At 32.2% G+C, this 25,410-nt stretch overlaps 1 protein-coding gene and 2 long non-coding RNA genes across 3 annotated transcripts; all 3 read left to right on the top strand.

Annotated features, from left to right (window-relative positions):
- Positions 1 to 1,003: 1,003 nt before the first annotated feature.
- Positions 1,004 to 3,790, top strand: LOC114148784 (uncharacterized). Its single transcript, XR_003596336.1, has 3 exons — positions 1,004 to 1,129; positions 2,773 to 2,871; positions 3,755 to 3,790. It is a non-coding gene; the product is annotated as an uncharacterized LOC114148784 (long non-coding RNA).
- A 172-nt stretch (positions 3,791 to 3,962) lies between these two features.
- LOC114148759 (interaptin-like) lies at positions 3,963 to 23,758 on the top strand. Its single transcript, XM_028024239.1, has 41 exons — positions 3,963 to 3,973; positions 4,091 to 4,126; positions 4,288 to 4,323; positions 4,460 to 4,507; positions 4,852 to 4,899; positions 5,083 to 5,130; positions 5,582 to 5,629; positions 5,747 to 5,782; positions 5,944 to 5,979; positions 6,116 to 6,163; positions 6,509 to 6,556; positions 6,740 to 6,787; positions 7,374 to 7,409; positions 7,515 to 7,562; positions 7,645 to 7,692; positions 12,513 to 12,548; positions 12,686 to 12,733; positions 13,078 to 13,125; positions 13,307 to 13,354; positions 13,986 to 14,033; positions 14,586 to 14,633; positions 14,812 to 14,856; positions 15,035 to 15,082; positions 15,415 to 15,462; positions 17,993 to 18,037; positions 18,224 to 18,271; positions 18,422 to 18,454; positions 18,916 to 18,963; positions 19,155 to 19,190; positions 19,389 to 19,436; positions 19,567 to 19,644; positions 20,611 to 20,658; positions 20,777 to 20,824; positions 21,013 to 21,060; positions 21,528 to 21,599; positions 21,688 to 21,735; positions 21,898 to 21,945; positions 22,013 to 22,193; positions 22,278 to 22,379; positions 22,654 to 22,731; positions 22,834 to 23,758. Exons 2-41 carry the CDS (start codon positions 4,122 to 4,124, stop codon positions 23,032 to 23,034), a joined length of 2,208 nt encoding a protein of 735 aa, XP_027880040.1. The 5' UTR covers positions 3,963 to 3,973; positions 4,091 to 4,121; the 3' UTR covers positions 23,035 to 23,758.
- LOC114148788 (uncharacterized) lies at positions 10,813 to 11,705 on the top strand. Its single transcript, XR_003596341.1, has 3 exons — positions 10,813 to 10,843; positions 10,991 to 11,038; positions 11,662 to 11,705. It is a non-coding gene; the product is annotated as an uncharacterized LOC114148788 (long non-coding RNA).
- Positions 23,759 to 25,410: the final 1,652 nt, after the last annotated feature.

Here is a 25,410-nt window from a genome sequence, read left to right as displayed (position 1 = left end):
AAAACAAAAACATTAACAACATTGCTTTTTGAAAACATACATGTACATATGTTGTCCGCCAATAATTTGCCTTTACTTTTTTATAGCAAAACTATTTTTAAAATATTAAATTCTGCTTTTTAGAGGACAGATTAAGGTACTTTTTTATTTTTTAAATAACTTTTCACAGTTTAATTTAAACAATACACAGTTACATATTAAAAATAAGTAGATGCTGCAAATATTCTAAACATTTCTTCAACAATTTGGAGCTATATGTCTGAAGGACAAGGCTGAAACAATAAAGATGACAGCTGCTTCCACAAAATGAAAGATCTTCATGTCAATCATGGTGTGAAGGATCATGCCTTCATTGGTTCCTCTTTGAATGAAGTTTCTTTTTTGTTTTCTAACCTGTTTTTACTGTTGGAACTAAAGGCCATGTCAGAAAAATATGATTTTAATAAAAAATTTTTATAGTCCTCCCATAAGGCTAGTCTACACAATAACATTGTAAATATTCAGTTGGTCTTAAAAATACAGAGATGGATTTAAGGAAGCAAGATTTTTATGAGTTTCTCATTAAATACAAATGTTCATCACTGAATGTTTTAACCATGAACTTTCCAGAGAAGGCAGGATGACTTTTATAGCTTTGTAAAATGAAGAAAGTGTGCCATCTTGTGGTCCTTTGGACAGTGGGAAGGGTCGAATGCACAAATGTTCTCCTTTTTCAGATAAAACCAAAACAGAGTCTGCACGAGTAAAAAGATTAACCATATGTAGAATAAAGGTTTTATTGCTTGTTTTGTGTAAACTGTTATATGTTTTAGAACTTGTTCCAAAACTGAGGTTTTTTTTTTGTATTTGTTAAAAAATTGGATGTTGTTTTCTTCCACTATTTTAAAACTTTAGCTGTTGAATTCTTTTGTATAACTCAGTAAGCACATCTTTTCGGTGCAGTGCTAAAGTCTGCCACTATGACTAATGAGTCACACATTCCAGAAACCAGTAAGTCCTGATGTCAAGTAAAAAGTAAAAGAGATAGTAAACCTTCATCAGAATGTATTTGTGTTTTCTCCGTGTCGACGGTACGGACCGACTGATGTAGACGGAGAGTTCAGAAGAGAGAAGTCATAATGGGGAACTGGTAAGAGAAATATCTTTACAGTAGTATCTTAGTGATATTAAACCTGTTGATTTAAAATTGTGTTACTAAAAAACTCATATGTAATCAGACAAGACAAGAGCCAATCCATTGTACCTCAGTGTGAGTGTAGGATCATAACATCCAAAAGATAAATTGTATTTAAAAGTGTTAATTGCAAGTCAACAGAAGATGACAAATTATTAATTTCATGAATATTTATGAAGATGCGAGATAAATCAAAATTTTATAATGAGAGAAATTTACTCAGTGGTTCATTATAGATATGCACAACAGCGACCTCTGTTGTTGCAGATGAATAATAATCAGATTATGTTGGAGACTTTAGTTTTTCCTGCATTACCAGGAAGTGTGACATTATTAGTCGTCAAACCTCATTTCAGCTACAACATTATAGTAGAGGAACCAACAAACTCATACTGAGAAATGAGATTAGGTTATTTTGGTGTTCTACATGATTATCATTTTGAATTGGGACTCTGATTCCAAGGTTCACATTCTCCAAGTACAACTTCTTGGCCACTGGTAGATTAGAGTCTTTAACATAAGAACAAACAGAGAAACTTCCTCACAACTTAATTAAGGGATGTGAGGACCATGATAGTAATACGTCATTCAATAAGCAAAAAAAATGCTGTGAAAGAAAAAACTAAATAAAACAAACAAAAAACTTCCTCAATCTTTGCTTTTTGGTCACACTTAATTATTAAAAAAAGTTATGAGACACAGAAAACCTGAGTAATAGCAAAAATACACGTGATAAAATTAATTCATTTTTCAAGGAAAAAAAGTGAATTACATGAATTAGTTGTGATTTACCAGGTTTTTAGAAATCTGAGTTCAGTTTGACCAGCCACACTGAATCAAGAAACCACTTAAAATATAAGTTCTGCCTCAATCTAAAGAAATTATTCACAAATTATAACAGACAAAGTCATTTACATCTGTTACTTACAAAGTGATTTATTTGGCTTTGAGATTTTACTAGAACCACAATATGAATCATTAACCACAAATAAATAAACCATGCAACAAGTTACTGGCAAGCTAAAATTATACCAAGAAAAAATAGATAATGATTAGAGGGGGTTACAAAAAGCACAACTGAAGTGCTGCAGGGCACATTTACCTCGGTAAAGGTCAAAGTTCACGACTGTAATATGCAAAAAAATTAGACAAAATTACATAAATGGGATGATTAATAGTGGAAAACAAAAACTGACTAAAACATTCAACAAAATAATATTTTAAAACAAGTGTCTTAAAATATTATAATATGTCAAAAATTAAATATGTAATCTTTTTGAAAGATGTGTCTCATTGCATCTGGGATAAAACAAGCAAACATTTGATTAAAAACAACATCATACCAACAATAAAACATAATGGTGAAGCTGTGAGCAACTGGGACTGCAGTGTTTCTTCACAGCCAGGGTGACCTGCTGATTCCCAGAAAATAGAAAATCACGACTTTTGGAAGTGATGTATGCAGAATCTATAGAAAAGGTTTTTTAAAGCACTAGACTGATAAAATTAACAGCTTGAAAAGAACACAGATTTATACATTTGTATGTCTGTTTTAGCATTATATTTTATTCTAAATCTATTCATTTTTTTCTCTATAGTCCGTGTAAGAAAAAGACGAAACAGTCGGAAAAGTCAGGAAAGTCGGAAAAGTCGAAAAAGTTGAAACAACCTCAACAAGTTGAGGAAGAGATAATAAGGTAAGATGAACACTCCAGATGTTGTGTGGTAACCTTAAATGTTTAAGTTGCGTAAATCCTTTTGAAAATGACATAAAATACCTTGCAATGAAAAAGTGTTTGCCCACATAGATGTTTCATCTTTTTTTTTTTTATGTCACATTGAAATGTTTCAGATCATCAAACTATTGTTATTATTATTGAACAAAGACCTGAATAAATATAAAACGCAAATGGCAAATGATTATTTCATTCATTAAACAATAAAGATATTAATTCCAACCTGGTCTTCTGGCTTCCCTCAATAAAACAATAAACTACCTGTGATTAAACTATTTTATTCAGAAAGCTTAGCTCAGTTTCAGAAGTCATACTGAGAACATCTCTAATGACCAAAAGATCTGAAAAAGTTACAAATAATCTAAAAAAATATAATCAGTAGAAAACATTTTCAGGAGGCAAACAACTGCGTTTTGTATTGCATTGAATTTATCAATGTTTAAACTCCAGAATGCATTATAAACTTATATTTCTGGTCTAAATCCTGATAAAAGAATGAAACAAAAAGGCAATTTTGTAAAATGCAGTGAAACAAACAAAAAAAGGAATGGAGGGTTAAGAGCCACAGGGAAAATGTTGTTTTACTATAGACAGAACTACAATTTAGAGTTGTGGAAGTGAAGAGAATGTCAGGGATAAAGTGCATGTATGACTGAATGAGGACACAAAATTTGGTATTGTTCATTCATGGAGGAATTTCATCATTGGAGAAATTAAGACTTTACTACATTTTCATACATGTTTCATATTTTCATAACTTTAAATTGGTGGGATTAAAATCTATTGCCTCTGTAATAACACTTTTATAATGGTGTAACTTTTCATTCTGTGATCTTTTTGACAGTCTTAGGACTTGTGAAGATGAACTTCAGCAGACAAAGTAAGTCAATCTATAACATCATTTTATTGTATTGATGAGGCACAACTTTCAGATTTTTAAATTTAATGAAGAGACTAAAAACATTTCTAGTGCATTAACTGACATGTCTAATGCAAATATTTTCACCATTTACAGATTTGACCTAAAACAGAAAGAAAAAGAACTAAAATCAGTCAATAAAAGGTATTTTTCTCACAAAAGCCTAAAATAATACATTACAATATAAAATAAATCTGGTGTTTCAGTTCATTTTACTGCAGGTGTTGGAAAGAATATTTATCTATTTCCTCTTTATCACAGCCTGGAATCACATGACAATGAGCTCCAGAAGATGAGGTATTTTTCTGCATTTGAGTTTAGTTGAGACATTAACTAAAAAATGATTACTGATTATACACTGTAAAAACTATATTGATGTCTACATCACAACAATAAAACTCTTATTTTTTAGGTAATAAAAACCTAAAATATCTTTCTGCTGTTTCTTCTGAAAACAGGGAAAAGGAAAAAGAATTGAATTCAGTCAATCAAAGGTATTTTTCCCACAGTTTCACATAAAACATTACAGTTTAAATATTATAATCTGAGAATCTCAGTTCACTCATCATTTCTGGGATTTTATATCAGGAATGTGAAATTAATAGTTTTATTCTATTATCTTTATCACAGTCTGACTGAAACAAAGACATCACTAGAAAATCAGCTCCAGCAAGTAAAGTAAGAGTTTTTATTGGTAGATTCTCATATAACTCAATCACCTGGGTAAATAATGAAATGTAGAGGAGACTTTGGAAATCCTACATGATCCTGAGGTCCAAGTATCCAGTCTTAGATTCACAGAACCATCTTGGAGTTGGACTTTTTTTGTGTGTGTGTAAATAAATATGTTTGAGTTTGGATCAAATTAAACATGCAGTGTACCAGAACACTGTAATTTTGTCAAAAGCCAATATAAATAAATCATCCTTTATGGACTTATTCATTAATAAAGTGAATAACTATTAGTTATTATTAGTTAAATAACTAATAGTTTTTTACACATTTTATTCTTCACTCTTCAGGTCAAACTTTAAACAAAAAGAAAAAGAACTGGAATCAGAGATTAAAAGGTATTGTTCACACAAACTAACAGAACATGTTTCAGCTCCAGATATTAAGATATTAAGTGAAAAAGTTCTACTAACTGTTTGCTTGTTTAGTGATCATGAAAGAAGTTTATTGCATTGCAAATTCTCTGATGTTCCTGTTTAATCTGTTTATGAAGAAAATGATTGATCATATCTTTAACTCAGACTGACTGAGACAGAGACTTCTCATGAAAAAGATCTCCATAAAGTGAAGTAAGTTTTCTTCTTGTTTTATTGATACTTTCCAAAAAATAATGGCCTTTGTCATTTTTTACCAAAAGTGGTTTTGGGGATAAAGAAATTAGCAAGAACTTAAACCAGTAATGTGCCTTTCACACAACAATCTGAAAGAAAACATCGCAGTTAACATTATTAATCTTCACATTCAAATTCAGTATTACTATAATTTAATAAAATTAATATATTGACAGTAAAAAGAAAATACAGACAAAGATGCTGATGATGTTAATTTGGAAAGAACATTGATAGCAAATATTTGTAATATATCTCTGGAGATAAATCTTCATGATGTGAGGTAAAATATATACTTTAATTATTGTTTTGATGAAGCACAACTTTCAGACTTTTAAATTTAATGACGAGATTAAAACATTTCTAGTGCATTAACTGACATGTCTAATGCAAATATTTTCACCATTTATAGATCTGACCTAAAACAGAAAGAAGAAGAACTAAAATCAGTCAATAAAAGGTATTTTTCTCACAAAAGCCTAAAATAATACATTACAATATAAAATAAATCTGGTGTTTCAGTTCATTTTACTGCAGGTGTTGGAAAGAATATTTATCTATTTCCTCTTTATCACAGCCTGGAATCACATGACAATGAGCTCCAGAAGATGAGGTATTTTTCTGCATTTGAGTTTAGTTGAGACATTAACTAAAAAATGATTACTGATTATACACTGTAAAAACTATATTGATGTCTACATCACAACAATAAAACTCTTATTTTTTAGGTAATAAAAACCTAAAATATCTTTCTGCTGTTTCCTCTGAAAACAGGGAAAAGGAAAAAGAATTGAATTCAGTCAATCAAAGGTATTTTTCCCACAGTTTCACATAAAACATTACAGTTTAAATATTATAATCTGAGAATCTCAGTTCACTCATCATTTCTGGGATTTTATATCAGAAATGTGAAATTAATAGTTTTATTCTATTATCTTTATCACAGTCTGACTGAAACAAAGACATCACTAGAAAATCAGCTCCAGCAAGTAAAGTAAGAGTTTTTATTGGTAGATTCTCATATAACTCAATCACCTGAGTAAATAATGAAATGTAGAGGAGACTTTGGAAATCCTACATGATCCTGAGGTCCAAGTATCCAGTCTTAGATTCACAGAACCATCTTGGAGTTGGACTTTTTTTTGTGTGTGTGTAAATAAATATGTTTGAGTTTGGATCAAATTAAACATGCAGTGTACCAGAACACTGTAATTTTGTCAAAAGCCAATATAAATAAATCATCCTTTATGGACTTATTCATTAATAAAGTGAATAACTATTAGTTATTATTAGTTAAATAACTAATAGTTTTTTACACATTTTATTCTTCACTCTTCAGGTCAAACTTTAAACAAAAAGAAAAAGAACTGGAATCAGAGATTAAAAGGTATTGTTCACACAAACTAACAGAACATGTTTCAGCTCCAGATATTAAGATATTAAGTGAAAAAGTTCTACTAACTGTTTGCTTGTTTAGTGATCATGAAAGAAGTTTAATGCATTGCAAATTCTCTGATGTTCCTGTTTAATCTGTTTATGAAGAAAATGATTGATCATATCTTTAACTCAGACTGACTGAGACAGAGACTTCTCATGAAAAAGATCTCCATAAAGTGAAGTAAGTTTTCTTCTTGTTTTATTGATACTTTCCAAAAATAATGGCCTTTGTCATTTTTTACCAGAAGTGATTTTTGGGATAAAGAAATTAGCAAGAACTTAAATCAGTAATGTGCCTTTCACACAACAATCTGAAAGAAAACATCACAGTTAACATTATTAATCTTCATGTACAAATTCAGTATTACTATAATTTAATAAAATTAATACATTGATAGTAAGAAGATAATAAAGACAAAGATGCTGATGATGTTAACTTGGAAAGAACTTCGATAGCAAATATTTGTAAAATATCTCTGGAGATAAATCTTCATGATGTGAGATAAAATATATACTTTAATCATTGTTTTGATGAAGCACAACTTTCAGATTTTTTTTAATGTAATGCAGAGGTTAAAAACATTTCTAGTGCATTAACTGGCATGTCTAATGCAAATATTCTCACCGTTTATAGATCAGTCAATAAAATTTATTTTTCTCACAAATGCTTAAATTAATACATTACAATATAACATAAATCTGGTGTTTCAGTTCATTTTTCGAGAGAATTGATGTTTGGAAGAATATTTATTGCCTCTTTATCACAGGCTGGAATCACATGACAATGAGCTCCAGATGTTGAAGTATTTTTCTCTATTTGTTTTCACATGTAAAAATAACTAGACTATATGGGGTTTGATTCCAGCAAACATTGAGGATTTTTAGAAATTGTATTCTTTAATTTTCAGATCTGCACTGAAACAGAAAGAAGAAGAACTAGAATCAGTTAATAAAAGGTTTGTTCACACAATAAGATAACATAATGTTCATGTTAAAACTATGTTGTGAGGAACATGATCTGTTCTTTCTTTAACCCAGACTGGCTGAAACAGAGATTACTCATGAAAAGGAAATCCAGATGATGAGGTATTTCTCTGCATTTGTGTTTAGATGAGACATTAATTAAATTGTGATAATTATAGAGTGTAAAAACTTAGTTTATGTCTGCATCACAACATTAAAACTTTTTTAAGGTCATAAAAACCTAAAATATCTTCCTTATGTTTCCTCTGAAAACAGGGAAAAGGAAGGAGAATTGAAGTCAGTCAATCAAAGGTATTTTTCCCACAATCGGAAAGAACACATTACTTTATAATATTACAGTCTGAGAATCTCAATTCACTCATCAGGTCTGGGATTTTACTTCAATATCTGTGAAATTAATGGTTGTGTTCTGGTATCTTTACCACAGTCTGATTGAAACAAAGACATCACTAGAAAATGAGCTCCAGCAAAAGAAGTAAGAGTTTTTATTTGTAGATTTTTATATAACCCAATTATCTGGGTAAATAATGAAATATAGATGAGGGCTTTGAGCTCCTACATTACATGATCTTGAGGTCCAAAGATGCATTCTTAGTTTCACAGATCAAAGTTCCAGTCAAAGGAAACATGCAGTATAACAGATTACTTTGTATTTTTTTAAATGCCACTATGAATAAAATATCTCTTTTACCAGTTGCCACAAATAACAACAAAAGCTTTTCAGACATTTTGTTCTTCACTCTTTATATATGACCTTAAGCAAAAATATGAGCTACAATTGATTAATAACAGGTATTGATCAAACTAAAAGAAGATGTTTCATGTCCAGATATTACAATATTAAGTGAGAAAGTTCAACTAACAGTTTGCTTGTTTAGAAATTTTTTTATGTGCTGCAGGTTCTCTGATGTTCCTGTTGAATCTGTGATGTTATAAAATCAATCTGTTATAAATTTCTCTTTTTAACAGACTACCTGAAATACAAAGTTCTTATGTAGCTGAGTTACAGCAGATTAGGTATGATTTTATTTCTCTGTATTTATATTAATTTTGGACAAAGACTGAAGAACATTTTTATTAAATGCACATTGATCCAAAGGACACATTTGTATTATTTCCTTTAAAACATGTTTTTAAAGCATTAGGAAGAATTTAAATCAGTAGCTAAAAGGTACATTTCACACAATAATCTGAACGAACACATCACAGTATAGATTATTAATCTGCATGCCAAATTCAGTATTTTATTATAGTTAATAGTGTTTATTAAAATTAATATGTAGACTGTAAGAATAAATTAGGGATCACTTTTTTTTTTACTGATTATGTTAATTTGAAAAAAAACTTTACTAACAATGTATGGTTTAAACAAAGATACTCTTATTTTCAAACAGCCTCACTGTAGAAAATGTTTCTCTGGAAGCAGATCTTTATGATGTGAGGTAAAAATATACTTTAATTGTCGCTTTGATAACACAAACGTTCAGATTTTTTAAATTTAATGAGGAGACTAATAACATTTGTGGAGTATTAACTGACATTTGTCTAATGCAAATATTTTCACCCTTTATAGATCTAACCTACGACAGAAAGAAGATGAACTGATATCAGTCAATGAAAGGTATTTTCTTCTCACTAAAGGCTGAAATACATTACAATATGAGATATGAATCTGAGTCTTTCAGTTCATTTTACTGCAGATTTGATGTTGGGAAGAATATTTATCTATTTCCTCTTTATCACAGACTGGAGTCACATGAAAATGAGCTCCAGATTATGAGGTATATCTCTGCATTTGTGTTTAAATGAGACATTATTTAAATAGGATTACTGATTATAGTGTAAAAACACATTTCATGTCTAAATCACAACATCAAAACTCTTATAAAACTCTAAAATATCTTTCTGCTGTTTCCTCTGAAAACAGGGAAAAGGAAAAAGAATTGAAGTCAGTCAATCAAAGGTATTTTTCCCGCAGTTTGACATAAAACATTACAGTTTAAATTCAATCTGTAGAGACTCACACAGAGAAAATCGGCAGTTAAAAAGTTTTATTGGCCCGAACGTTTTGGCGCTCGGTCACCGGCAGAAGTGCTGAGAATCACCACGAGCTGAGATGATCGGCTCGGGGCGAAGCTAAGGGTAATCTTCCCCCGGGACAAGACAGGCTTGGTGGAGCAGAGCCTGAAAAGGAAGGAGCCTGGAGGGGCCTGGAAGATGAACGGGAAGATGAGGGGGCGGACGGGGAGGAGGTTAGCTGAGGCGGAGGCGTGGTAATAGATGATGTCAATAGGCTGAAGAGAGTCTCACAGCTTGAATTTACGCCTAGGCTTCATAATTGTAACCTGAGAATCTCAGTTCACTCATCAGTTCTGGGATTTTATATCAGAAATGTGAAATTAATGGTTTTATTCTGGTATCTTTATTACAGTCTGACTGAAACAAAGACATCACTTGAAAATCAGCTCCAGCAAGTGAAGTAAGAGTTTTTATTTGTAGATTCTCATATAACTCAATCACCTGGGTAAATAATGAAATGTAGAGGAGGCTTTGGAAATCCTACATGATCCTGAGGTCCAAGTATCCAGTCTTAGTTTCACAGAATAATCTTGGTGTTGGACTTTTTTTGTGTGTAAATAAATATGTTACTCTGAGTTTGAGTTTGGATCAAAGTAAACATGCAGTGTACCAGAACTCTGTAATTTTGTCAAAAGCCAATATAAATAAATCATCCTATGGACTAAATAACTAATAGTTTTTTACACATTTTATTCTTCACTCTTCAGGTCAAACTTTAAACAAAAAGAAAAAGAACTGGAATCAGAGATTAAAAGGTATTGTTCACACAAACTAACAGAACATGTTTCAGCTCCAGATATTAAGATATTAAGTGAAAAATTTCTACTAACTGTTTGATTGTTTAGTGATCATGAAAGAAGTTTATTGCATTGCAAATTCTCTGATGTTCCTTTTGAATCTGTTTAATGTAGAGAATTATCTGTTATATCTTTAACTCAGACTGACTGAGACAGAGACTTCTCATGAAAAGCAGCTCCAAGAGATGCTGTATTTTTCTGTTTGCTTTTACATGAGATATTAACTAAAATACAATTACTGAACATAAACGGTAGAAACATTAATAATGTTTACATTACATCAAAGCTCTTGTGAGCTCTTGTTTAATGCTTCATTTTCTCCTCCACAGATCTGCTTTAGAAGAAAAAGAAAAAGAAGTTAAATCAGTCAATGAAAGGTATTGCTAAGAAGTTGAACGAAAACATCAATCAAAACTATTTCAGTTCTGTCTATAATCATGCAATAGTTCTACTTTTACTAGGAAATTGTGACACTTCCTACAAAATTTGTGTTATGAGTTTCTATTTGTTGTATTTTAAAATAGACTGGCTGAGGCAAAAACATCCCATGAAAATGAGATCCAAAAGATGAGGTATTTTTCTCTATTTGTTTTTACATGTGCCATTAAAGCTGAGGTACATAACTTTTATTAAAAAATGTTTTGGTTTTTTTGGTTGTTTTACATGTTTGTTAGAACTGTCACCATGTCCTTACAGTATAACATGAGACAGATAATCAGAAAAAAACTTTAGCTTTAGAAATTAGCCACTCCCATTCAAAAACAACCTAGCAAAGCCAGGAGGAGAATGCTGTCAATCAAGCTCATGTATGCACTACTCACTGAGCTTATGGAGGAGAAATAACTTACTGTTCAAGGGAAACTGTTTATTCGCTTGTCATGGTAGCTAGCCTGAACATTCATGGCAACGTCTGCTGATGGGGAGAAGCTGCAGCATAGCAGAGAGAAAAGGGGAGAGAGTGTGAGCAGCATGTACACAAGGGTGACTGATAGCGCTAAGACCCTCCTCCTGGCTCTGACTGGTTGTTTCTGACTGAACAGGTTCATACTCATTTGGAAACAGCAATACTAATGTTTTAACTCAGGAATCTTCAAATGGTGGAATAACCAGGAGGTTTTCAATGGGGCTCAGTGCTGAGGGCTCTTCATTTTTTCTAGAGCTGTGTATCTAAAGCAAATAATTTCACCTTTTATAGATCTGCTTTAGTAAAGAAGGAAGAAGAACTGAAATCAGTCAATGAAAGGTATTTTCTTCTCACAAAAGCCTGAAATAACACATAACAATATAAGATATAAATCTGGGTGTTTCAGTTCATTTTACTGCAGAAAAACTTTTATCTATTTCATTTTTACCACAGCCTGGAATCACATGACAATGAGCTCCAGATGATGAGGTATTTTTCTGCATTTGAGTTTAGTTTAGACATTAACTAAAATATAATCACTGATTATAAACTGTAAAAACTGAATTGATGTCTACATCACAACAATAAAACTCTTTTAAGGTCATAAAAACCTAAAACATCTTTCTGCTGTTTCCTCTGACTCAGAGGAAACAACTTTCTTTTTAGTTACTAGTGTTCATTAAAATTGATACATTGACAGTAAGAAGAAACCAGAGAGCAATTTGCTGATTATGTTAATCTGGGAAGAACTTTAGGAACAAATAATTGAACAGAAAGAAGAAGAACTGAAATTGTATTCTTTAATTTTCAGATCTGCACTAAAACAGAAAGAAGATGAACTAGAATCAGTTCATAAAAGGTTTGTTCACACAACAAGATAACATAATGTTCATGTTAAAACTATGTTGTGAGGAACATGATCTGTTCTTTCTTTAACTCAGACTGGCTGAAACAGAGATTTCTCATGAAAAGAAGATCCAGATGATGAGGTATTTTTCTGCATTAAGTGTTTAGATGAGACATTAAACATTATTACTAATTATAGAGAATAAAAACAGAATTTATGTCTAATTGACAACATTAAAGCCATTTTAAGGTCATAAACATCTAAAATATCTTTCTTCTTTTTCCTCTGAAAACAGGGAAAAAGAAAAAGAACTGGAGTCAGTTATTCAAAGGTATTTTTTCCACAGTTTGACATAAAATATTAAAGTTTAAATATTGTAATTTGAGAATCTCAGTTCACTCAACAGTTCTGGGATTTTACTTTGAAATATGTGAAATTAATGGTTTTGTTCTGGAATCTTTATGACAGAATGAGTGAAACAAAGACATCACTAGAAAATGAGCTGCATGAAGTGAAGTAAGTAGTGAGGTTTTCCTAGTAGATTTTAACCAAATCACCTGGGTAAATACTGAAATGTGGAGGAAGATTTGGAGTTTCTAAATGATCCTGAGGTCCAAGGATTCAGTCCTAGTTTCACAGAATCATCTTGGAGTTGGACTTTTGTCTGAGAAAGGTTTTTTTGTAGGGGCTGTGTTGATATGTAAGTTACTCTGCCTTGTTTCAGTTGAGGTTGGGTGAAAGTAAACATGCAGTTTACCAGAACACTGTAGTTTTGTCAAAAGCCAAAATAAATTAATCATCCTATTGACTCTTTTTCTCTAAATAAGATATTTTCACACATTTTATTCTTCTCTCCTCAGGTCTAACCTCAAACAAAAGGAAAATGAACTACAATCAATTATTAAAAGGTATTGTTCACACATCAAGCTAACAGAACATGTTTCATCTTCAGGTACCAGGATGATAAAATTCTCCTAACAGTTTGCTCTTTTAAAGATCATGGAAGAAGTTTAATGCATTACAAGTTCTCTGGTGTTCCTGTTGAATCTGTTTATGAAGAAAATTATATCTGTTCTATCTTTTACTCAGACTGACTGAGACAGAAACTTCTCATAAAAAAGAGCTCCATAAAGTGAAGTAAGTTTTTCCATCTACCCATCCATTTTCTTCCACTTTATCCAGGGTCGGTTCTTTTCTTATTTTTATCGTTATCTTCATAGATTAATAAGTCATTTTTTACAGAAAGTGTTTTTGGGAAAAAAGAAAACAATTCAAGCAAATTTTCTTTTGGCCTTTATTTTAGGAAGGTGACGATGTTACCCAGTCATATGTTTAATTTCTGAAATGTACAGGAGAGCTTAGAGTTCCCACATGAGGCTGGGGTCCAAGAATTCAGGCTTGGTTCCACAGAACCACCATAGACTTGGACTTTGTCACAGAGAAGTTATATATTATTTTTATTGTAATATATTGGTTACTCTGACTTATTTCACTTGGGTTCATACACTACAACAAACATGTAGTGTATGAAAGCATTATATAATTATTTAAAATGCTAATAATAAAGAAATCTTCCTACTTACTATTTGTCCAATGATGGACTGGTGATCTGTCCAGGGTGTACCCCGCCTCTCACCCGTTGACCGTTGGCACCAGTACTATCTGCACTAGAGACAAGAGTCTATAATACTGGATGGATGAATGGATTTACTATTTGTCTCAAAATAAAAAGGAGAGTTTTTCAAAGATTTTATTCTTTATTCTTCAGGTATGACCTTAAACAAAAAGAAGAAGAACTGATATCAGTTTCTAACAGGTACTCATCATTGTTCAACGTAACATATTTCTGATTGCAAGTTCATTTGATGGTGAATTAATTAGATGGACGAGACAAATATAGAAAGCATCTTGTGTGGGCATGTTTGTGTGTGGGTGCAATTTTTGCTTTGTTTTTTTACTGTAGAAGACATGTTCTGGTATTATTTTATCTTTATTTTAAGCATTAATTGAAACCAATGCTGACTATGACCTGTTGAGACAATTTTATTGGACTTTGTTGACCAATCAGACACACAGAGTTTTCCACTCTGTGCTGAATACTCTATTGTAAAGTATCGCATAATTACTTCTGAAGTCCTGTTTGTTGAGAAGAAAAGAAAGACTTGTTTAGAAAAAATGTGGTTTTCTGTTATTCACACAAAACTATTTAAAAAGAAATTGAGAGATTGACAGGTTTTATGGCTGCATGTCCAGGCTTACTGTAAAGTTTTCTGTTTTTTGTTTACATTGTTAGAAATTTTGCATCTTTATTGATTTCACTTCAGAATTTGTGTTACAAAGTAAACATATCTACTTTATTTTAACACAGACTGGCTGAAACACAGACTGCTTATGAAAATGAGCTCCATGAGATGAAGTTTGTATTTTTTAATTCTTCTCTTGAAACAGTGATTGATAATATATTTAACACATGTTGTAGAAACACAATTGCTCATTATTAAAATGTCAAAAAGTCTTATGAGTTTATGTAATGTTTTTTTATATATTTAACCATATTGGAAAGTTTTCTCACTTTCAATCTTTCCAATCTACAGATCTGCTTTAAGAGAAAATGAAGAACTAAAATCAGAGATTAACAGGTATTGTTCACACAAGTTAACAGAACATGTTTCAGCTCTGTATCATAATGCTAAGTGGAAAAAGATCATCTAACATTTTGCTTGTTTAGAGATCATCAAAGAAGTTCAATGCATTACAAGTTCTCTAATGTTCCTGCTGAATCTTTTAAGAACATGATTTGTTTTATCTTTAACTCAGACTGACTGAAACAAAGACATCACTAGAAAATCAGCTCCAGCGAGAGAAGTAAAAGTTTTTATTTGTAGATTTTCATATCACCTGGATAAATAATGAAACATGGAGGAGGGTTTGGAGATCCTATATTATGCAGTCTTAGTTTCACAGCACAATCTTGGAGTTGGACTTTTATCAAAGTGACGTTTTTGTCTTTTTTTGGTCTACATAAATATGTTACTCTGCCTTGTTTCAGTTTAGTTTGGGTCAAAGTGAACATGTAGTGCACCAGAACACTGTAATTTAGTCCAAAGCCAATATAAAATAAATAATATCTAAATAAATCATTATATCGACTAAATAACAATAAGAGATTTTGAGACATTTTATTCTTCACTCTTCAGGTCGAACCTTAAACAAAAAGAAGAAGAACTGGAATCGGAGAATAAAAGGTATTTTTCACAAGTCAAAGCTAAAGGAACATGTGTCAGCTCCAGATATTAGAATAATAAGTAGAAAAGTTCATTTATCATTTTGTTGCTTGTTTAGAGATCATGAGTAATGTTCAAAGCATTGCATGTTTTCTGACGTTCCTGTTGAATCTGTGCTGTGAGAAACATGACTGATTTTATCTTTACGACAGATTGATTGAAACGAAGACATCAGTGGAAAATGATCTCCATAAAGTGAAGTAAGAGTTTTTCCTAATAGATTTTCTAATCACCTGGGTAAACAATGAATTGTGGAGGAGTTTTTGGAGTTCCTACATGATCTTACGATCCATGGATTCAGTCGTAGTTTCACAGAACTATCTTGGAGTTGGATGTTTATTAGAAAATGTTTTTTGTTGTTTTTTTGTGATATTATAAAACTTACTCTGCCTTGTTTCAGTTGAGGATGGGTGAAAGTAAACATGCAGTGTACTAAAGCACTTGGTAACTTTTTAAAATGCAATTATGAATAAAATATCTCATTTACCATTTGTCACAAATTATATTGATATGATAGTTCAGATATGACTTTAAGCAAAAAGATAAAGAAGTAAAATTAGTTAAAGGTATTGTTCACACAGAAAGCTAACAGAACATGTTCCATCACCAGATGTTAGGATATTAAGTAGGACTTTTTTTGTTATTATTATTTTTTTATTAACTAGTGTTCATTAAAATTGATACATTGACAGTAAGAAGAAAGTAGAGAGCAATTTGCTGATTATGTTAATTTGGGAAGAACATTAAGAACAAATAATGGTGCTATATCTGGAGATAAATCTTCATGATGTGAGGTAAAAAAATACTTTAATCATTTTTATTTTATTTAAAGAAGAGACTATTAATATTTCTGGAGTATTAATTGACATATGTGTTATGCAAATAATTTCACCGTTTATAGATCTAGGATAACACAGAATGAAGAAGAACTGAAATGTTATTCTTTAATTTTCAGATCTGCACTGAAACAGAAAGAAGATGAACTAGAATCAGTTCATAAAAGGTTTGTTCACACAACAAGATAACATAATGTTCATGTTAAAACTATGTTGTGAGGAACATGATCTGTTCTTTCTTTAACTCAGACTGGCTGAAACAGAGATTTCTCATGAAAAGAAGATCCAGATGATGAGGTATTTTACTGCATTAAGTGTTTAGATGAGACATTAAACATTATTACTAATTATAGAGAATAAAAACAGAATTTATGTCTAATTGACAACATTAAAGCCATTTTAAGGTCATAAACATCTAAAATATCTTTCTTCTTTTTCCTCTGAAAACAGGGAAAAAGAAAAAGAACTGGAGTCAGTTATTCAAAGGTATTTTTTCCACAGTTTGACATAAAATATTAAAGTTTAAATATTGTAATTTGAGAATCTCAGTTCACTCAACAGTTCTGGGATTTTACTTTGAAATATGTGAAATGAATGGTTTTGTTCTGGAATCTTTATGACAGAATGAGTGAAACAAAGACATCACTAGAAAATGAGCTGCATGAAGTGAAGTAAGTAGTGAGGTTTTCCTAGTAGATTTTAACCAAATCACCTGGGTAAATACTGAAATGTGGAGGAAGATTTGGAGTTTCTAAATGATCCTGAGGTCCAAGGATTCAGTCCTAGTTTCACAGAATCATCTTGGAGTTGGACTTTTGTCTGAGAAAGGTTTTTTTGTAGGGGCTGTGTTGATATGTAAGTTACTCTGCCTTGTTTCAGTTGAGGTTGGGTGAAAGTAAACATGCAGTTTACCAGAACACTGTAGTTTTGTCAAAAGCCAAAATAAATGAATCATCCTATTGACTCTTTTTCTCTAAATAAGATATTTTCACACATTTTATTCTTCTCTCCTCAGGTCTAACCTCAAACAAAAGGAAAATGAACTACAATCAATTATTAAAAGGTATTGTTCACACATCAAGCTAACAGAACATGTTTCATCTTCAGGTACCAGGATGATAAAATTCTCCTAACAGTTTGCTCTTTTAAAGATCATGGAAGAAGTTTAATGCATTACAAGTTCTCTGGTGTTCTTGTTGAAACTGTTTATGAAGAAAATTATATCTGTTCTATCTTTTACTCAGACTGACTGAGACAGAAACTTCTCATAAAAAAGAGCTCCATGAAGTGAAGTAAGTTTTTCCGTCCGTCCATCCATTTTCTTCCACTTTATCCAGGGTCGGTTCTTTTCTTATTTTTATCGTTATCTTCATAGATTAATAAGTCATTTTTTACAGAGAAAGTGTTTTTGGGAAAAAATAAAACACTTCAAGCAAAGTTTCTTTTGGCCTTTATTTTAGGAAGGTGACGATGGTACCCAGTCATATGTTTAATTTCTGAAATGTACAGGAGAGCTTAGAGTTCCTACATGAGGCTGGGGCACAATTGCTCATTATTAAAATGTCAAAAAAGTCTTATGAGTTTATGTAATGTTGTTTTTTTAATATTTAACAATATTTGAAGGTTTTCTCACTTTCAATCTTTCCAATCTACAGATCTGCTTTAAGAGAAAATGAAGAACTAAAATCAGAGATTAACAGGTATTGTTCCCACAACAAGCTAACAGAACATGTTTCAGCTCCAGATATTAGGATATTATGTGGAAAAGTTCATCTAACAGTTTGTTTATTTAGTGATCATGAAAGAAGTTCAGTGTGTTTCAAGTTCTCTGTTGTTTCTGCTGAATCTGTTTATGAAGAAAAGTATCTGTTATGTCTTTAACTCAGACTGACTGAGAGAGAAACTTCTCACAACAAGGAGATCCAGGAGATTAGGTATTTTTCTATATGTGATTTTACATGAAATGACTAGAATATATTTTCTGATCATAGATTGTAAAACATTAGTTTTGTCTACATCACATTAAAGCTCTTTGGAGGTCATATAAACTTTAAATATATTTCGCATATTTCTGTTAAATACAGGAAAAAAGTAGAACTAGAGACAATGAATAAAAGGTATTGTTCCCACAATCTGAAATATCACATTTTAAACATTATTTCTCTGAGAAACTCCATTTGCTCATCAATTCTAGAATTTTCCTTCAACGTGTTATGATGGATTTTATTCACATGTCAAACTAACAGAACATGCTCAGCTCCAGGTATCAGGATGCTAAATGTCACAGTTCATCTAACAGTTTGTTTGTTTAGAGATCATGAAATAAGTTCAGTGTGATGCAAGTTCTGTGATGTTCCTGTTGAATCTATTTATGAAGAAAAGTATCTGTTATGTCTTTACTCAGACTGACTTCTCATGAAAAAGAGATCAACTCGTTTATTTACAGGAGACAATAACCCAATAAATTATTGATCATGGACAGATACAACATATATGACCTAATAAAACAATGAAGACTCAATGTTTTATAAGTTCATTTAAATCTGTATTAAATAACATGGTTTTGTGTTCTTTACAGATCAATTTTAGGACAAAAGGAGGAAGAAGTGAGATCACTAAATCAAAGGTATTGATTCAGGAGACCTTGAACATCTTATATAATACTGAGTTTTCAATATCAATTATCCGTTTCTTGGTACATTTTTAAAAATTGTTACTTTGAGAGTTTTTGCAAATGTTATTGTTCTGTGTTTTGAGATGGATTGTTTTTGGATTGTTCACTTATATTAAATTCAGATCACTATTTATGTTCTACAGTTTGACAGACATGGAGAAAAAACTCATTGTGACAGAGTACGTAATATTTTGTTTACCTTATTAAAGTTTAAAAACTGTAACAGATGTAAAATGCATATCAGGTTAAGAGAGGATGTAGCACCAGGATGATACATTCAGTTTGTTTCTCATCTAATAAGTGTTTTAATATCAGTGGCAACATTAAAACCTTTAATTGATTTTGTTACAATAACATGCAAGCATTTTGTTTAACAGAAACTCTCTGAGACGAAAACAGCAAGAATTCACTTCCTTCAAAGACAGGTACTTTAACATTTAAAATTATATAAATTGTTTACAATTATAAAATGTATTTTCTGCAATGTATCCTAAGAAATATTAGTATTTTTGTAGATGAAAAATGTAAAGGTCATACTTCTGTTTTCTGTTGCAGAATGGCAGGACAGTTATTTGTTTCCAAACCTGCTGCAGAAACTGAAGACCTTCATAAGCAGAAATTAGAGGAAACAATGTAAGATTTCTTTAGAAATTACACTGATTAAGGGATTTTGAGAAGTTTACTTCTTTTATGTATATTTATCCCTTTGTCTTTCAAGCACTTGTATTTAGTGTAAATGAATATGTTCAGTTTATGGAGAAGGAGCTAAAAATTAGGGTGATGGCAAAGAAAATGTTACAACTTCAAAGATTTGAATCATCTAAATACCAAAAAAAAACAAACTAGGAAAGTCTAGTTTAGCAATTATACAGAAGATTTGTTTTATTGCCAGTAGTTAGGTTTTAATTGATAAGGGTATAAATTTTCAGCTCATCATTTTTAAAGGAATTTAAATATTGACCTTGGTTCCCTCATTAGTGATAACAATGGTCTCCTCTGTTGCCTGTCAGGGTGATTGTCTCTGATTACAATTCATGAGCCTGACACCAGGGACTGTAAAGTTTATAAAGTTACACTGTTAAAAGTTACCAGCAATAATTTGAATTATTTTGCATGTTGGAAAATGTTTTTCTAAACCATATTTTCACCATGTTTCTCATTCATTCATAACTGTCATAGCTATCACAGCTGTCACTTCACAGTTTTCAGCTAAGTAAATATTTAGCTTATTAATTAGATATCTAGCTTGAAACTGAGAAATTCATAAATGAATGACTGAGATTCTACACAATCTTAATAGTGAAATATCACATTTACATGTAAATAATCATTTCATTATAAAGACAAAAGAAAATGAAATCATTAGGCTAAAAGCACAGGCAGTTAGATGCCTTGAATATTTCAGTATCAGTGTCAATAGAATAAACAATACTGGTTGAGCTCTACTGCTGTTACATTATTTTAACACTTGTTGAGAGAATCATTTAATCTAACTTCTTGGTTCGATGAATATTTTTTATGTAAATCTGCCAGAAGTATTAATAATCTTTGGCAGGTCACATAGACTGACATTTTTGCACACAATTTCCCTTTCTGTAGATCTGCTCTAAGAAACAAAGAAGAAGAATTGAAATCATTGAATGAAAGGTAAAATTCACACAACAAGCTCAAAGAAAATCATTCTTAGTGTCTCATTTAAACACTTCTGTCATTTTATGGCATAAACTGTGTTGTGGAGATTTAATTAGTCAATTCTTTGCCATAGGCTTACCAAAACAAAGGCATCACATGAAAATGATCTTTATCATATGAGGTAATAATTATTCTGTCTCCCCATCACAATATCATCACAATATTAGGGTTCAAGAGCTTTCAGCTTATATATATTTATATATATATATATATATATATATATATATATATATATATATATAAAGAATAACTAAATGCATAGTTTATTAGTTATTTATTTTAAAACTTTGTTTATTTTTCCCCTCATAGATCTGAACTGAAACAAAAAGAGGAAGAAGTGAAATCCCTCAAACAGAGGTATAAGTCACGTAACAAGCTCAGCTCAAATTTATATTCAGTTCTGTCAAATCTGCATTTTGTTTGCATTATGTCATTTAAATACTGCAGGCTAAACAGTGAGGAATGAGTCATGATTGCTTAAATTAGACTTTTAAAAGTGTTTTTCCCCTCCAGCATGTTCTGGAACGATCTTTAAAGCTTCACTTGTGATCTAAAGCACAAACAACTGACTGTAAGAGGAAGCTTTTAGCAGAGAATCAATTTATTAATTCAAGAAAATAAATTCTCTAAGCAGCAATCTGCAACCCAAATTAGTTTGGTTTTGATTACTTCTGCTAAACTCACCTGCAAAGGAATAAGATACAAAGACGTATCTTAAGACATCACTTCTTGTAAATCAGCATAATATAAATTTATTTAATTACCTTCTGCCTTCAGTCCTGCATATTCATGTAAATAATGACAAATATTTTATTTACTTAAAGACTGCAGGAATCAGCAGATGTGAGATCCAGCCCCCAGCGTTGTAACCCACAAAGATGTGAACACAAAGAAAGGTTTGATTTTTAAATTTACCATAAAATACCATGAATAACCAGAAATCAGAGAACTGATGATTTTAATAACTTGTATCTTTTAACACAGTATGACTCAGATGGAGACGTTTTACAAAGAGAAGCTCACAAAGGCCCAGTAAGAATTTTTCTAATATTTTGTTTAGCTAGTTCCCACCTAATATTTAACCTAATGATTTATATCTGCAGGTCTTCATTCAACTGTTAATATTATATCAATGTTTGATTATAACTGAACTCAAATTATGTGTCCCTCAAAGCTTCACTTTTCCCTCCACAGATCTGAAACAGTCAAAAAACAGAAAGAACTGAAATCAGTCAAAGACAGGTACAGAAAGATGAAACCTCATATTTACTGACCTGCTGCATAAATAACCAAACTAACTGTTTGACAGACTGGCAACACAGATGGCCGCTTCACTAAAAACAGGAGACACTGAGAGCATGAACAACCCGGTCAGTAAAACCAGACTGACTGAGATGTACGACAACCTGAAACTGCTGCAGTGGCCTAAAGTCAAAGATCAGCTGAAGTCCAGGAAGATCAACCCAAAGGAGGCCAAAGATCTGATTCAGGTAGATCTGATCTCAGGATGTTTACCTGCTGGGTTTAATGTCACTGTGGATCTCATTTGACTGATATGGAACTGATCTCTGTAGAAAACATTTGGAAATGCATCAGATAAAATGAAGAGAAGGAAGCAGCAGATAGAAGAGATGTTCCAACAGTCTGAGTCCAGCGGTGGACTGACTCCTCAGAAGGTAACTGGACTGTAGAACAGCTTTCTCTACAGAATCATTAAAGCAGCATGAGGAGGTGTGTAAGCAGCATGAGGAGGTGTGTAAGCAGTATGAGGAGGTGTGTAAGCAGCATGAGGTGTGTAAGCAGCATGAGGAGGTGTGTAAGCAGCAGCAGGAGGAAGTGTGTAAGCAGCACGAGGAAGTGTGTAAGCAGCATGAGGAAGTGTGTAAGCAGCATGAGGAAGTGTGTAATCAGCATGAGGAGGTGTGTAAGAAGCATCTTCCTGTGTTCCAGGTTAAAGAGTACAGACAGCTCACAGTTCAGAACCTGCAGATGGTTCTGTTCCACACCAACAAAGAAGAACTTCTGAAGGTATGTTTACAGAAGATCCAGTTTGGAAACCAGACAGAAAACAGATACATTTATAGCTCTGATGGAGCAATCAATGTGTAACATTGAATGTTTCCTTCTCAGACTGGTTTCCCAGAATGTTTAGGTGAATTTCCAGAGGAAGTGAAGGTGGATCTGAGACCTCTGACCTCTGAATGCTACTGGCTGAGCTGCTTGATGGCTCTAAACAATCCTCCTCTTCAGCCAGACTGGAAGAACCATGTTCCTGGGTTTGACTCTTCCTGGGATATTTTTCCTCGAGAAATCAAACCACCTGTCATGTAGAAGAAGCAGATGCAGCAATGAGGAAAACAGATTCTGACATCACTTCTTGTTTCTTAATTTTTATATTAAGGGTATTTGTTCATTTGTGGGATTTCCTTTGTATAACAATATGACAAATAGAAAAAGAAAAGGGGAATTCTTTCTACTTTTAAGCTGGAGTTCTTACCGGGAAACATAGCTGCTGTATTTTAATACCTGGAGTTTTTTTCTATATCTTTATTTTTTTCTGCACTCTGAAAAAAATCCATTGAAGATTCTTAGAAAACACAAATCATGTTAATGTATATATTAGCCTTCAAATGCATCTTCTACACGGAGTTTGGTTTTGTAGTCTGAAATGTTTGTGAAAGTGAGTTGAATTATGTCGAAGTCAAGGTACCAATCCACGACCAGAGAGATGCTGGAAATCAACAAACAAAATCCCTCTGGATGGTTATTGTACCTGCAGTCACAGTAATATTTTTTAAGATTGTCTGTAGATGTTGACTTCAGAGATCTAATCCAAGTCTTCCAAACAAACACCTCTTACATAAATGTCATCATTATCAATTTTATTTTCATTTTAATGAAAAGCAGCTGCATGGAGATGGATTGGTTGCCACTTCTGCCTTGGAGGAAGAAGATCCTGGGTTTCACTCACATGTTACCCTGTTCCTTATTGGAGTTCTGTCCAGGTCCAAAAACATGATTTCTATGGATGAATAAAAAATAATCAATATCTGGATTTGTAGTTTAGTCTCTTAACAGAAGTCCTACATATAGAACAATATGAAAATGTAGGTTGTCCCTGATTCTGAATGAACAAAACATGTGGATGAGCTTCCATTCAAATAGTTCCCACTTTTCTATTCCTTTAGTAGGCAAGCAATTCTCAGGAAGCTACAGTCACAGCTTGTTGCCACCAGAGGTCACTGTCGAACCAAAGATTCAGTCACTTCTCAGGTCCGTGACCTTTAGATAGTGCGAGTCCGCAGCATCTAAAGGTCAACCAGCGACCTGCTTTAACATCTGAGCAGCAGAAATCTGGTTCAGAGGCTTTAATATCAGGAGACGTGTTTCTGCTGCTGACACGGTCATCACATCATAGGAAGGAAATTATTGATACTTTCAAAATAAAATTCATTACAAAATTACATTCTTACCTTTACCTTACTTTTTATATCTTACTACTTTCTTCTACAGAGGATCATTGCTTTAACTACCTGTGAGTAAATATAAAAATTTTAAAAATGCCACAATACATGAAAAACAGAACATGAAGAATATAATAGTAACTTGATAACACAAAGCTCTCTTATTTAAAACTATGAAACAGTTGTTAGCAGAATGGATGATTGTTCAAGTTTCACTTTTTAATTTTCTTTTACTTTGTTTCCATGTACGCTTAGCATCTTTTTAATATCTTTCTCTTTCACTGAGTCTACAGCCAACAATAGAGACTGAAATGCTGTTTATGCATTATTTTCATATCAGGGTTAAAATTTGAAGCAACTCGATACCTGTTACACTAACAAAGTGTCACGATGTGTGTTAGTTGGTGGACCTAAATACAGCAGGTTCAGCCATAAAGTTCATCTTGTAGATTTAATGAAAAAAGAACAAAGCAAGAACAAAAACTTACAAAATCACATGAAACCCACAGAGCCAGAACTAAAACAACAACAGGAAGAATCAGCAAGGAGTGGGTAAGCGCCTGCTGACCTGGAGAAGGGTTTAGATAGTGTGGGAGTGGCCGCTGGAACAAAAGAGCTGGGCTGATTGCTAACAAGGTGCAGGTGTGAGGGGAGAAAGCAGGAGGCAGACTGAGGACAGAAAGAAAGAACGTAAAGGACTAGGAAATTAATCTGACACTAATGAATAACTAGACCCATGAAACATAAACTAGAGTAAAAAGGAATAATTAGAGACAAAAACAGAAACAAGACTGAAGAAAGAAAGAGACTAACAAGTACAAAAAAAACCAAACAGACCTGAAAACATCCCAGGATCCTAATACAAGGAAGCATTTTGTTGTTGTTGTTGTTTTAAGCATGTTTTATTCAGGTTATAAGCATATTAACAGTGATCTGAACAAACTGGTGCTATTTAAGGTGGGGTTTTTTTGTGGGTTCAAAACAGAACATTTTATTTTTCCATCAACTAAATAACAAAGCAGCACCCTGATGTTGTGCATCACACAGTGGGGTGATTATGCTTAAAATGATTACTAATTAAGAAAAAGGTTGTGACTTTTTTCAATAATATTTGATAGATTTCAGTGAAAGTTTCTTCCCAGATTTCACAAGGTTTTGTTGTTTTACACTAACAAAATCACTGTGCTTCAACACCTTCAAGGTTTTCTTCTTTTAGTTTTATAGGAGAATAAAATTCTGAAAA

Source organism: Xiphophorus couchianus, chromosome 7 (genome assembly GCF_001444195.1).
Source record: "Xiphophorus couchianus chromosome 7, X_couchianus-1.0, whole genome shotgun sequence".
Classification (NCBI taxonomy): Eukaryota; Metazoa; Chordata; class Actinopteri; order Cyprinodontiformes; family Poeciliidae; genus Xiphophorus; species Xiphophorus couchianus.
Note: the sequence above shows the minus strand (reverse complement) of the source record. Positions and strands in the feature narration are given on the sequence as shown.

Coding starts and splice junctions, on each gene's coding strand:
- LOC114148759 (XM_028024239.1), top strand. Junction 7,693..12,512: donor AAGGAAATCCAGATGATGAG/GTATTTCTCTGC, acceptor CTCTGAAAACAG/GGAAAAAGAAAAAGAACTGG. Junction 14,034..14,585: donor CTGATATCAGTTTCTAACAG/GTACTCATCATT, acceptor ATTTTAACACAG/ACTGGCTGAAACACAGACTG.